At 40.0% G+C, this 14,979-nt stretch overlaps 2 protein-coding genes across 5 annotated transcripts in view; both read left to right on the forward strand.

Moving 5' to 3' along the window:
• The window catches only part of tacc1 (transforming, acidic coiled-coil containing protein 1), a 33,534-nt gene extending 20,763 nt beyond the window's left edge, over positions 1–12,771 (forward strand). For all 4 annotated transcript variants that reach the window (XM_044181174.1, XM_044181166.1, XM_044181184.1 and 1 more), the window contains exons 2-13: positions 631–740; positions 2,787–4,167; positions 5,154–5,217; positions 5,800–5,989; positions 6,818–6,882; positions 7,310–7,441; positions 7,559–7,635; positions 7,760–7,803; positions 8,843–9,006; positions 9,104–9,210; positions 9,356–9,476; positions 11,004–12,771. In XM_044181174.1, coding sequence (XP_044037109.1) covers positions 2,858–4,167; positions 5,154–5,217; positions 5,800–5,989; positions 6,818–6,882; positions 7,310–7,441; positions 7,559–7,635; positions 7,760–7,803; positions 8,843–9,006; positions 9,104–9,210; positions 9,356–9,476; positions 11,004–11,069 — 2,340 coding nt within the window. In that variant the 5' untranslated portion in view covers positions 631–740; positions 2,787–2,857 and the 3' untranslated portion in view covers positions 11,070–12,771. The remainder of the gene's footprint in view (positions 1–630; positions 741–2,786; positions 4,168–5,153; positions 5,218–5,799; positions 5,990–6,817; positions 6,883–7,309; positions 7,442–7,558; positions 7,636–7,759; positions 7,804–8,842; positions 9,007–9,103; positions 9,211–9,355; positions 9,477–11,003) is intronic.
• Positions 12,772–13,361: 590 nt separating this feature from the next.
• loxl2a (lysyl oxidase-like 2a) overlaps positions 13,362–14,979 on the forward strand; it is a 32,684-nt gene continuing 31,066 nt past the window's right edge. Inside the window, exon 1 of the mRNA XM_044181244.1 lies at positions 13,362–13,385. The gene's annotated coding sequence lies outside the window, so the exon portion shown is untranslated. The remainder of the gene's footprint in view (positions 13,386–14,979) is intronic.

Genomic DNA, 14,979 nt, shown 5'->3' on the forward strand with positions numbered 1-14,979 from the left:
TATTCAGTACACTTCAGATTTATATCCACAACAGCATTGACACCATCATCCTTTAGATCACTTTTCTCGGATCTTTTCTTTTTTATGCAAAACATGAATAGTTTTACCCTTTAAGGCCTCTAAAAAGCATTAAAAATAAACAAAAATAGAACAAACAGAACAACATTAGAAGGGAACATCAGTTGTTGAACTCCAACCTGCTGTGATAAGGGGTCACGAGTAGACACTGATTCACTTTAAAGGTTCACGAGCTAAAGAGGTTGCGAAACACTGACTTAGATTAAGATGCCATGAATCCTAAAGTATCGGGAATCAAATAATATCTCTGTGTGATTGAATAGATTTGGGGGGGAATAATAATAATAAAGAGTTGCATTTGTCCCTATACTTGCACATATTGCACATTTGAATGCAGTTAGTGCGGTTCTGCCTATGCAGGTCGTCTTTACAGTTCACAGTGCTGATTCAGCCTTTTGCTTTTGAGTTTACATAGTTCCAGTGTTTATAATGCAATTACTACTCCTCAGTTATCTGAGTTATATCAGTTATTTCTGTCCTCCTACTTTCTCATGTTTGGAATGTTTGGAAAAGTTCACAATCTCTTTCTCTGTCTCTCTCTGGCTTCCACAGCTCTGACTCAGAGGGTCAATTTGACACTCCTGAAGCAGCAACTCCTGTCCACGTCCCTCCGACCTTCCCAGGAGAGCTGGAGAACAACAACACTGATGCAGACAAAACAGGTGAGGCCACCGCTGACCAGACAACAGACACAGAGAGAAAGATAAAGGAAAGGCAGAGTTGGCGTACTGTCCAAGACGTAAACGCACGTAACATCTTATTAACATTACAAATATTAAACAGATCAGAAAAAAATGCCTTTTCAAGCACACAGCACATATTATAGACAGTGTCCCTCCTTGAAGTTGCCATGGAAACAAGAGTCTTTTGATGTTGCTCTAAATGTTCAGACATCACACGTGTGTCCATTTGTTTGTCTTGATAGTCAATGAAAGAAACATTTTTCTAAAATGTGTCAACTAAATCATCTTTATATGTTAAAATAGTTATTCTAAATAGCACATATGGGCATTTATGAATTTCACTAGTGTGTCTGAACTGTGTGCATGGCATATCAGGTTCACCACACCAGAGTAATTGGATACATATGCAGTCTGACTGTTTCAGGAATGTATCCACCTACTGTATTTTAGCATTAAATTGGAATTGACCTGCCTTTTTAAACTATGAGTACCACAATAAGTTATGCCAATATTCAAGTTTCTTATGGATCACACAAACGTGTTATAGAATTGCAATGTTTTATTACAGATACTTAAGGTTACTAATACCTAAGCAGTGAAACATGTCCTGCATGCTTTGTGTGTAAGCTGGTATGCACACTGAGTATGGGTTTTGGGTGTGATGAGGGCGGAAGCGCTGTCATTGTCGTTTGAATCACTAAAATGAGGAGCCCATAGCAGAGTGTGGGAATGGCCTTTGCTCTGGAATTCAACAGGTTCAACAAAAGCTTTGGTTCGCCCCGTTTTGTGTTGGTAACTGATAGAGGTCACAATGAGGGGAGTGACTGAACAAAGCTTACTATCAGGCTGAAACTGTCATGTAGTTGGCTTTTAAAGGAGGTTTTTAGGAGACCATGCATTGATGTAAGGCAGTTGCCGTTTGGTTAGAATTAAGTCCTTCCTGTAAAACAGCTCCAACAACATTTTCCAAAAGTGTACATCGTAAAGGTCAACTAGCATGGAGCGAGGAGGGAGTTGACTTTTGTTTGAACCACAAACATCCCTTCCTGCAGCTGCGAATGAGGAAGTTTGAAGTGCCTCTAGAAACTTCTTTTAACGTAAACACGCTGATGGCTGTGTTTGTCTGTGCCCATCCAAAGTCTCCATTACTACATCAGCGTCAGTCTATACATGATGACAGTTTATAAATATTTAATAGATAGTTGAAGACTTTGTCAAAGCCACAAAGGCACCTAACCATAACGTGATTACATTAGCAGATGGCTACTTTGGGGTTGCTTTGTATGTCTCCTGTGATAAACAAATGCAAAACAATTAATTTAATTAATCAAAACAAGTAATTTTATTAATCAAATTAGACCACATGTTTTGCATATTATTGCAAACAGGCACTGCAGCAGAGTGAGATTTAGCCGTGCTGTGACACGTTCTGCCTTTATAAACACAAGAGTGAGAGAACAAAAAGGGAATCTCAGACTGCGTAATGATTATGCATGTGGATATGAATGAAGACATGTTTGTATGGGCATGTTGGACTGCAGGAACACTTTTAAAATGAGACTCTGGCGACATGCTAATGTGGATGGAAGCAGGTAGAAACAGAGCAGGCTTTGTCTCCTAGCAACATAATATTACATGAATATGGCGAGTATGACAGGCACACTGAAATATGTTGATGTGTCAAAAGGTTCCCTGGAGACAATAATTACACCACAACAGCCGCTGTCCCTGTTGTCCTCATCACACAGCACAAAATAAATTATAGCTCTCTTTTTTTCTCTTTCTCTCTATTTTCTAATGCACTACTTGGTTCAAGTCATGGCCCTCATAGTAATCACCATGGCAACAGCAGCAATTGGAACGGTTGGCTGGCTTGTAACCAATCATATGTCACCTACATCTGAGTTTAGATTTGATTGGAGAGATTATCATAGGCAGAAGAAGTGTGCGTGCAGATACATTTTTTGCATTTTGAATATGTTTTTATGGTTAATTCTGGTGTTTTGTCTCTCATTTCTTCTTCAGATCTGGATAAGGAGGAGCACCTGATAGTGACAGCTCCTCTTTGGGATCAGGATATATTGCTCAGCCACAACATGGGTCAGGATGAGCCTGTGGTCCCCATGGGTGGCCCACTGGAGGTAAACATCCAGACCCTGGAAGCAGAACAAACAGAGAATCTCCCAGAAGCCTTGGGCTCTGTGCCTGTCCCTGCTTCATCCTCAGTGAAGGAAACACCTGAAATGGTTAAATGCACAGCGCCATCCTCTGAGCCATCCCAAGACCCAGTCCCCATCCTAGTTGCAGATCCTGTCCCGGATGTGGCTCCAGCTCCAACTGACGCTCCTGCTCCTGCTCCCGCTTCAACCCCAGAACCAGACTCAGTCCAGAGCAGTGAACCTGCAGCCAGCCCAGCTCCAGAGCCCCCTGAGCAGAAACCTCTTGCTGAACCAGAACCACAGTGCAATGGCCTGAACCAGACAGAGCCCATTCAAAAGACTAAAACCAGCAAGTCTAAGCCTCCAGCCCTGAAGGTAAAGGCCTCCCTTAATGAGTTTGCCCAAACAAACGAGGAAGAAGAACTTCCTGTTCCCAAGGCCACTTACAAATTTGATCCTGACCAGCTGGATGACAGCTTTAACCCCTTCACGAGCGGCGGATCCAAAATCCAGAACTCTCCCCCACCGTGTGGTTCAAGCTCTCCCCCAAGACTCGAGCCACTCGGTGGCTCATTGCCTGTCTGTGAGGCCAGCCCAGCAGCTCCAGCAGAAGTGGAAATGATGGAGTCATCATCAGAGGCGAAGTCTGTGATGCTGGAGTTCACTCTAGACGAGGGGACAGTCAACAAGCCACGTCCGAGGAAATTAGGTGGTAAAAAGACAATCAGCAAACTCGCAGCTAAGAAGCAGAAGCCCAAAGGATCAGAGGCTTCCTGCAGACCTGCACCAGAACCCGCAGTGTCAGAACCAGTTTCTCAACCAGTGTCAGAACCAGTTTCTCAACCAGCGTCAGAACCAGTTTCAGATCCTCTTCCAGAAACTGCTTTGCCACTTTCAGACTCTCCTGCTCCTCTGAGCCTTGACGATGTTCCTATTCCTAAAGCGGGAACATATAACTTCGATCCCAGTCAGTGGGACGACCCGAACTTCAATCCGTTTGGTAGCAGTAGCACGATAAGCAGCTCTCCAGTGCTTCCTAAGACCTCCTACAGTTTTGATCCAGACAATTTTGATGACTCTGTGGACCCTTTTAAATCCTCCAAAACCCTAAGCACCGAGGACTCATCCAGTAGCACCCCTCAGCCGGAGAAACAAGTCAAAGACAGAGGCAAACAGAAAGCAGGGAACCCGGTGGGGGAGAAGAAACTGCGGCAGATTCCCAAGAAAAGCAAAGAGAGGACAATCATGTAAGTCTACAGGAAAATGACCTTTCTTTATTGCCACAGGAGTTTGAAATTTTGAGGTTGTGACCTTATCATCTATATTACAAATTCAGATTTAAGTTTATATAATTTATATTCTCTCATATAAGGTTTAGATTTACTCCACTGAGCTTGCCCCTTCTTTGCCTGGATGTGTTAATAATTACATCTGCTAGTGGTTGGATGTATACTAAACAATGCTTCAAACACATGCCAAACACTTAATACTGCATACTGACCACGGATGCAATTCCCAGGTTATATTTAGGCTCTTAAAAGTGCTCATAGCTGCAGTGGTTTGGACTAGTTTCATCTTTTCCAGGTCTGTCGGCATCTTGTATTTATGCTCAAACTTTAAACTATCTGCTGAGTATCTAACATGCTGAGCTGAACACCTCTCTTCCCCCTGGTCTGTTCTTCGTTCCCTTAATCAATATCCCCTCCATCCTTCATCCTTCCTCCCCTTGTGTGTTACACAACCCCCAACCTCTGCTTTGGTCCACTTCTATTAGCCCCAGGACATCTGAACAAGTCAAGTTTCTCTGTTTTCTGTTGTAAGTACTCTCACTATCGACGCTCTCTTTCTTTCGTGCATGCTGGCGTCCCATTTTACTCTCATCGTGGCATGCGCTGTGTCAGAACTGACTGTTGAAGGAGCATGTGAGGAAAATAAATGTCTTCCTCGGTTCCACCTCAACTCACAAGACCATCCCCTGATACATCAGCAAATGACTTTGTCCCATCTTGTGATCCCTCCAGAAGTTGGGCAGCACTAGTAGGGTTATACTAGCTATGTATGTAGCTGTACCTCATTTAATATGGGGATATGCAATCGGCTCAAAAGGCATAGAAATGCTTGCAGCTCTATGGCTGTAGAAACAGGAGGAAGAGGAATTAAAATGTTTAAGGATCACTACTTTTGGATCTATATAATCTGACACTTGTATTGTCGTCATGTGCTTGTTTTGTAGGAATTCCTGTAAAGTTCAGAATTATGATGAGAGCCAGTCCTTGGTGCTTGACGTGTGCAATCAGGTAAAGTGTGTTTTTCTGTGTGAGTGTTCTGTCAGCTGAAATGTTTCACCTTACTGCAGTGACACTGCAATTTGTTCATTGTTCAGCAGCTGTCTAACCTCTCAGCCCCACCTCTTCACACGCATGCACACAAGCACACACACACACACACACACACACACATACAATGTGACACAAGCTGACAGGAGCATCAGCAGTGTCTCCAGCTCTGCAGTGCTGGCTTGGCATGGTGACAGATCTGGTGACTTATCACTCTGCAGTCAAATATTAGTCTGCTGCTCCGATGTGCCCTCAACATTATCACCTCTTCCATCCTCAAGATATTATATAATATACCAGAGTCTCTAAGATAACTTGTTGTACTGGCGTTGGATCTCTGGGATTGTGATGAATGATACTTCCATGTCTGAAGTAATGTACTGTATCCACATTTGTTAATGAAATGTTTTAATCCACAACGGTACATATACACTTTCCTATGCACTAGGAAAAGTTTTTATTAAAGATGCTAACTGAAGGATTTGTGTTTTTATGTAAACAATATATTTTAATGTGGATCCTATCTTCCTCCCTTGTCTCCAGGGGGAGGATGAGGTGGTGGTTCAGACACCAGAGATCACTCAGCGAGTTCATCACGCCACTGATGAGGAGAAGCTGGCCTCCACTGGCATTATGGGCCAGACAACAGACAGCCAGGAGGAGAGAGGAGAACCCGAATGCAATAAAGCACCAGTGAAAAAACAGCCGACCAGTGATGTATCTGTTATGGATGGTATGTTTGGATCTTCAAACCCTCCACTGTGTGTAGAGTTTAAAGCTGTGTTTGGAGTTAAAAATAGACTTTTTGGCTTCACAGATAGGAATCGTTGTAAGACTATTATTAAGTCATGCTAAAGATGACAACTTTAGTGGAAGGACCAACTGACCTATGAAGCAAACCGCACTAGTAGACTAAATAATTCTATCGATAGTCATAATATCTGGCCTCTTTAATTCCACCCGACCTTCTAAATTGACTTGTGATGTATTTAAGTGAGTAGTATCTTATAGGACATATGAAAGTCCATTTTAGCTCAGTGTATGCGTGAGGCATGGTGTTAAAGAAGCAGCCATGACCGGAGATGTGCCATTTCCAACAACAGGATGAATTGGAAAATGTGAACAAGGAGAGTGATTCAGTTACAATATTTTCTCAACAACTACTGTTGGAGTATTGGCGACTGCAAAGCCCCAAGAATGTGTCGAACTTTGTGAAGAAGAAAAATGGAGCATGCATGCTCAGCAAAACCCTGTCCTGGAAATAAGAAAGTTTAAATAGTATAAATATTACACTGGGGAACATATGCTTCCTACAGTTGTACATTAAAACCAGTCTGTCTCAGTGGTGGAAGTATCACACGATCTTTTCATCACGTGAATAAGACAATCTAATGAAAACTACACAAATAGGGCCTATTATCTTAACGCTGAAGTTCAGGTGAGTTTTTGACACTGAGGGCAGATATGCTACTGTGTGGATCTACTTTTTTGTAACTTAGATATGGGTAGTACAATTAACAGTTGTCATTTGTCATTGAATTATGTGTTTTTCTCCTCAAAGATCCTGAGACTATGATGGCAGATCACCTGGAGGAGAAGGACACCTGCAGTCTGAAAGATGATATAGTAAGTAGACTGTAGGAACCACAGGGAGGGAGCAGTATGAAAATTTAAACATGACCGGCTAGGTTTGCACCAACTGTTCTTAAACTGCATTGAGAAGAAGATAGTTTAACCATAATTGTTTTCCCCAGCAGATATTTTTGCCGCTATAATCCAATAGCTTTACACACACAATATGTGTCTAAGCCAACCACACTTGCACCTTCAGGTTATACAAATGTTTGATTAATAAAATAAACACAAATGTGAAATGTGTTTTCCCAGAGCACTCCTTGTAAAGACATCATGTGATCTGAAATGAAAAGTAATAACAGCAGAAGTACTGATTTGTGGCATGCCATAAGGGATCTGCTTACAAAATGTAAGGCTCATGGATGTTCTTATCAGCTCTTAGACTGAGCGCAAAGTGTGTTTTCTGCATGTTCCCCAGAGTGAGATATCCATGAACCAAACAACAAAGGTGACCAGCGGTGAGGCCCCGGACACAGCAGCCCTGTCCCAGGACAACATACCTCTCAGCGAGATGGACAAGGCCACAGTGCTCACCCTGATCAGAGAAGAAGTACGTCACTGTCACACACTCAGAAAGACAGCGCTCATTTCATAAAGTGAATCTGCTGATGATTCATTTGTTTTAGATCTATACATTTTTTCTCTTCATGCCTTGTCTTCCAATCAGATCATCACTAAAGAGATTGAGGTCAATGAGTGGAAGAGGAAGTACGAGGAGAGCAGAGCTGAGGTTTTGGAGATGAGGTATAAAGCTTCACTGTTTCCCCTGAACCTTCCTTCACATTACAGTGCAAATGTAGAAAACTATATAAATAATTCAGAGAAACAAAGTTGACAAGTGGTGTACTTTCTATTCTTATCTTGACAGGAAAATAGTTGCAGAATATGAGAAAACAGTTGCACAGATGATTGGTAAGTTGCCGCCACCTGGTGGTGGTGTATTCTACATGGCTTTGTTAACAGGCGTAGCGCCTCATGGCTCCAGAACGCATTCTTATAAGTAGCATGTGTATTTCATGACTGCTCCCCCAACATCTCCAGGATACATTCAATTTAAGGATGCATTACATGAGGATACATTGCACTTAAAGTGTGTATGGTCAAGTCAGAAAGTAAAGTACATTTTTGTTGTGTTGGGTCTGCATAGGATTTGAAATGAAACAATGGCAATGAGGTTAAAGTGTCAACTCTCTGCTTTATTCCACATCAGAGGAAGCTTGCAGTAGTTGTAGCCCTTTTTTATTCATACGCCCCCAAATGTTAGGGAACACACAAGTAATTGGATTGAGTTTACTCAATACTTACACTTAATAAAGTCACCATATTTAATATTTGTTTGCTGATCTTTTGTAGTCTACAACCTAAAGTCTGTGGCTTAAAAACTCCAGCAGACACTGTGTGGCTTCCCTCGTGATGCTCTGCCAGGCCTGTGCTGCAGCCAGGTGGTCCTCAGAGAGGAAAACACATGATCAGTTGTACTGAGGTCAGGTGCCTGACCTGGTAGCATATTCCATTGTTTGGCTATTAAAAAAACTCCTTGTTTGCCTTGTTTGTATGTTTTGGCCCATTGTCCTGATGCATTGTCTTAAAAATGGAGGACTACTAGTAAGTATAAAAAGGGCTTAGAGTCCCACACCCAGTATGGATGTGAACACACTCAAGCATCCACAAGGCTGAGAGTTGACAACAGTCACTGCTTCATGTCAAACACAGTGTGCTGGAGTAGATCCAGAACAATGGAAAACATACCACTGCTGTGATACATTATACCTGCACTGTCTATTGATGTAACATCTATACAATTTAGTAATATGCACTGAAATGTTGTTGATATTTTTATTATTTAATTTCAAGGTTGCATTTGGCCGGGCTGTTTCAGTTCAGTCTTTAAGAAAACTGGTATACATGTAGCCCTTTAACTCTTATATTCTGACTCCTCTGTTGGTTGCAGAGGACGAGCAGCAGCAGAAGACCCTGTCCTGTAGTAAGTCAGTCAGGCAGTTGACCATAGAGAGGGATCAGGCCATGGCCGACCTCAACTCTGTGGAGCGGTCCTTCGCTGACCTCTTCAGGAGGTATGAGAACATGAAGGGAGTCCTGGAGGGCTTCAAGAAGGTCAGTAGAGCTTCGGTATGACTCTCATGAAATGCTATCCACCGCCATACCACATAATCGCCAGATGACTAGATATTCTCTACATGCATCTCTCCAGAATGAGGAGGTGCTGAAGAAGTGTGCGCAGGACTACCTGATGCGGATCAAGCAGGAGGAGCAGCGATACCAAACCCTCAAGGTGCATGCTGAGGAGAAACTGGACAAGTAAGCTTCCATGTCTGCAGTTTGTGATTCCGGGATCCAATCATTAGACAGGTTTTTAATCCTGAAAAGCCATTTGCATTTTGAGGCTAGACATAGTCTCTCATTTCGACAACCTCTCTCGTCTCCTTCACTTCCTCTCCAACAGGGCTAATGAGGAGATAGCCCAGGTACGTTCCAAGGCCAACGCTGAGGGTGTCGCACTAAACGCCAGCCTGAGGAAGGAGCAGATGAAGGTGGAGTCACTTGAAAGAGCTGTCCTTCAAAAGGTAGGATGACTGCAATGATTGAAATGGATTCACTGTGTGAGTGCAAGGCAGGGTGTGCTGAAAAAACACTCTGGATGATTGAGGTTAAAACCCTTTCACTGGGACAGTTTTCTGTTTGTGTGTTGGCTTAGACTTCTCTTTTCAAGTCTAAAGTCTTGTAAAAGGAGCTGAACATGGCATGTTTAAACATCAATGTATTATTGTCAAATTAACTGTGGTATGTAGGAATTATTACTGTCAACAAATAAGATCACAGTTGCGATCATTTGTGGGCTTTATTTCACATCAGCAGTAACATTACAGCACTATTGAATTATGGTTAAGACCATCATCCCCACAAAACCTGTTGTTTCCTGTCCCTTCTCATTGTCTTTGTTTTGTTTGGTTTTCTCTTTAGTGAAAGAAATTAAATGTGTATTCTCATCAGCTTTTTGCTGAAGAGGAACTTTGAAATGTTTTGTTTGTCTTGCATTGTATCCTGTTTTGTGCAATTAGATCCAATGTCCAATAGATTTTAGAGCAAAATCCCACCCCCGTGGCTCACAATGTTAAATGCAGATTAATATGTTTAGTTACAGAGATGATTTCAAAAGTGCTTAATTTACAGTGATCTGTAAAATCACTGTAAAGTCCTTCAGCATGTGCAGGCATTGGGCTACCAACACACTGGCATGACATCTAACACTAGGGGGCAGTGTTTTGTTAACTAAAATGAAAATTGAGAAGAAATATGGACACAGAACCCCATCATTAATCCCTGAAAATAAATGAAAGTAAGAGATGAAAAATAAAAGTATGTGGTTTTTTGTGCTTATTTTCAGTTTGTTGATGGGTGTCGGCCCAACCACAGTGTAGTCCTTCCCTGCTCATCAGTCAGTGTCAGTGTCAGTGGAAGAAGCACTCAGATCCTTTACTTAAATAAAAGCAGAAATACCATAGTCTAAAAATGCTCCACTACAAGTAAAAGTCCTGAATTCAAAATGTTATTTAAGTAACAAGTAAGTATTATCAGCAAAATGTGCTTAAAGTATCAAAAGTAAAAGTACTCATTGTGCAGAATGGCTCCTTTCAAAGTGTCTTACATGTAAGAGAATTTTAATGTTGCAGTTCGTCAATGCGGAGCCAATTTTAGATACTTTGTATAGTAGTATAGCGCTGCAGCATATCATGTTTTTTTAATGTCAAAAGTAACTAGTAACTAAAAGTGTCAAATAAATGTAGTGGAGTACAGGTATAAAGTAGCATAAAATGGAAATAGTCAAGTAAAGTACAAGTATGTCAAAATACAAGTAGTAGTTAATGCACTTACATTCTGCCACCGGTTAGTGTTTAACACAGCTCAATTTATATGTCCAATTTAAATTTTGTAGGTGTGCACGTCGACTCTTCTGCAAGCTACAGAGAAACATTTCCTCTGCTTTAAGATTCAAAGACTTTTATTGTACCTGTGCAGAATTGTGTCTCTGTCCTGGCATTTTAGCTTTACCACCAATTTCTAAACACTCTTCCTCCCTCCGTCTCTCACAGAATCAAGAGATCGAGGAGCTCACTAAGATCTGCGATGAACTGATCGCCAAACTGGGAACAGAATAAGACGCCTTTAATCACACTCTCACAGCAACATTGATGTAAATTCTGTGCATGATCACACTTCCGCACATGTCAACCTTTCTTTCTCTCTGCTCATGATTTTGTAAATATATATTATTGAAATACGGAATACAGAACTTTTTCTTAATACAGAAGTTCTTCTGATCTTTTCAGACTGAAATATCAAACCAGAACAACAATTGTTCATTGTGATAATCATGTCAGTTGAAGAAGCACAAAGTTATTACGAGGTGTATTTTAATTATTTTGAAGGAGGAATGATTTATCAATCTTTGGTTTAGGATTTACAGTAAAGGCTCATTTTTATGGTTGAAAGATTCATCAGTTTTTTACTAGTTTGTTGTATTACAAAGAATTTCCATTACCATTATATACAGCATGTTTAACACAAAACTGTAGGAAATAATGCGGGAACTAAGGGAAAGACGATGTGGACGCACAGCACAGAGCATCTTTTACCACAGTGCTCTACACTGTAATAAACCGTGTTGATGATACGGTCTTCAGAAAGGACACATCTCTCTACAGAGTGCCTGAACTGATCATAGTGTATTAGTTTTCTGGCCTATAAATATTTCTTGCTGCCATTTCTTTTGTGATACTGCTGGTTATCTTCTTTCATCAGCAAATGAACTGTAAGTAATATTACAGAGTATTTTTTAAATTGCCTTTGTGTTTGTCTGTCTTTCTTTTGTAACTGGGTAACATATACAGTGTGTGATAAAGTCCTCAGTTATGCAGAGTTTGAAGTTAAACCGCAGAGTTTGGACATCATGTACATTGCTGCCCCCCCCCCAAAAAAAAAACCCTCTGGGATTGTTAAATATGAAGAGCACTTAAGAGAATCATATCTTAAATTCTGTTCTATAATATGGGTGGAAACTAAAGTTTAGTTTGAAGCTTAAGTAGTACAAACTTTGCTCTTATTATACTGTAATATTAAACCATGTGCCATGTTTAATTTTCTCGCTCTGCATTTGAGTGTGGAAAAGTTAGAATCACATTCTGTCGCTGCCATGTTGATATTGTTGGACTGTATTCATATTTTATCTGTGAGCCCAAATGTTGCTGGTGTGCCTTTATTTTATCTATTTTGTAAAAAAGAAAGTTCCTTCATGCAGTTGTTTTCAAACTCTGTTGCCAAAGTGTACTGTATACAGTATATATCTTTTATGATCAAAATATCCTGAACAGTGAGTTATAATGGGTTTGCAGTTTTAATGCTTTACCTGCAGTAGATGAATGGCCGTAAATGGTGGGCTACATTACTCTTTAAGGGGAAGGTCTGTGTTTTGGTGAGCAGAGGTTCATCATGTAATAATATCTCCATTGCTAACATCAGCATTTTCTGGTCTGATTGATCCCGAAGGAGCGCACAAGTGCATTTTTGGTCGGATGTGTTTCAGGTAAGGACAGATTCTTGTATGTCAGCACAATCAATTGCCAAATGTCATTGTAAAAATGACAGTGTGTCCTGTTGTAGTGGTGTTACATTAGTCTGAAGGTGCTTTTCAATGCAAATCCATTGTTACAGTACAATATGTGTAAATTTTATACTTTATGAAAAGAATATTCTGAATTTTGTTCCTAATATTTGTAAAATTGAAGAATTAAATGTACTAAGATTTTATGTTAACTGCTATATTTTGTGCATTCCTGAATAAATGGTTAAGATTTGATATTATGCCATTGTCCTCCTTTGCCTGAATCATTTAAGCTGAGCAAATCAGACACACATAACATCTTTGTTGTTCCTGAGTCCACCATCACAGCAGTGATGAACATAAACACATGTAAACTCAGCCTTTTTTTTATCCCTACAGGGAAGCCAGAAGCGAAATTTCATCACTGTTTTCATGCTCTTGCAGCCAATGTGCTGTCGCCTTTTACAAACACGTCATTTGTGGCATTTTGTTTGTGAGTGAAGAGCCTGCAGTTTCAACAATTATAACAATGGAGTCATAAATGTATCAACAAAGCAGTCTATTTTAGGTCATGTGGCATGATCCACAACAGTGGCGTGTCAATGATTTTTGAACAGCTGCCCATTTTTTAACCATTTCAATGTTTATTTGTGATGTCCAATTGAATTGAAAAATCTGAAAATAGGGTTAAATTTGGTAATTTAAGGTACTTAAGTCACTAAGCAACCAGCATAAGTCTTACATCTGTGTGTTTGATCTGCTTCAACATTCCCCTGTTGTGTTGCAACTTGACTGCAAAGACAGCCTCCTTCCTGCTCCCCTGGGCTACAGCGGAACTGTAGAGCACATGTTGGATTGACAGAAGAAGGCAAAGGTTTGCTGTTCATTTTTCCTTACCTAATATTGTTCTAATCTAATTTGTTTTGTAAACAGTTGACTATATAGTGAATCAGTTTGGCAGAAGAACAGGCTGACTGCTGGTTTTCTTAACCTAACTATCCACAACATGTAACTACTCAGTGGTGGTCATCCTCATTAAATCCCAATTGCTTTCTTTCAAAATTATGATGGTGTAATAATGTATTAATGTGATACTTGATCTGATGACAATTCACTGTCTGGCTCAAGGACATCACAGCAACTTAGACATTTGCTGACACACAAGGTTTTTATCAGTGCATAGGCACAGTGATGGAGGAAGTATTCACATCCTTTACTTAAGTAAAAGTGCTAACACCACACTGTAAAAAATGTTCATTAAAAGTAAAAGTCCTGCATTTAAAATGTTACTGTAGTAAAAGTATGTATGTATAATCAGGAAAATGTACTTAAAGTATTAAAAATTATACTATTACATATTATATCATTAGACTATTATTACTCATGCATTAATGTAAAAGCAGGATTTTACTGTTGTAGTTGGTAGCAACTAATGATTATTTTCATTGTGGATTAATCTGCTGAAAATAGTTAGAAATGCCAACGTGGCACCTGCACAATGCTTGTTTAGTCCAATCAACAGTCCCAACCTCAAAATTTTTAACAAAGAATTAAAATAATTAGAATGAAAAGCAGAAAATCCTTGATCAATGAAATGAAAAATGACTTAAACTATTATCAAAATAGTTGCCAAATAAGTTTCTGTCAATTGGCTAATTGATCAATTGACTAAGCTTTCAGCTTTCAGCTGTTCTTGTATGTACTGTTGGGTAGTTAAATTTATAACAAAACATCATGTGTTTTGTATGCAAAAAGCTGATTTGTGAAGTAACTAGTTACTAAAGCTGTCAGATAAATGTAGTGAAGTAAAAAGTACAATAGTAGGAGTAGAAGTAGAAAGTAGCCTAGAAAAGCTACAGTCAGTAGGAAAGTGGTAGTAAGTAATTTGAATGATGTCAGTAAACTATGTTCAGGCTAATTTTAGGCTAATTTATGTTTAATGTCACCTATGCCAGTAAATTCAAGACTTACCTGTCATTACATATGGCTAAAATGTTTATGTTCTTAATTGCATGCACGCTATTACTATTTGTCCATAGTGTTGTCCATTTGTCCATTTAGACTACCTTGTCCCAGGGTCAGTCTTTGCAGCACCTTCTCACCACATGGTGGTGTCCTTAAACACCACAGTACTACAAACACAGGGCCGGTCCTGATGGGACCCTAAGTACAGATTATTCTGACAGATCAGTCAGGAGGTATAGGCATGGCAGTTAGTTAGTAATTGTATTGTCCAAAATGTGATAAAGACAGACATGAAAAACTTAGCATCAACATACAACATAAAAATATATATATATATATACAGACAGGAGCTAGATGCAAGATTGAGTTTGTGAGAGGAAAAGGAAGGCTTTGCATTCAATATTATATTTGCTTTTGCCAGGAACGACTTGCTGTACAGATTTTTGGTGGCTCTGACTTGTCTACAACGCCTCCTTGAGGGTGAAAGCTAAGGGTGGGAAGGA

Source organism: Siniperca chuatsi, linkage group LG2, assembly GCF_020085105.1.
Source record: "Siniperca chuatsi isolate FFG_IHB_CAS linkage group LG2, ASM2008510v1, whole genome shotgun sequence".
Classification (NCBI taxonomy): domain Eukaryota; kingdom Metazoa; phylum Chordata; class Actinopteri; order Centrarchiformes; family Sinipercidae; genus Siniperca; species Siniperca chuatsi.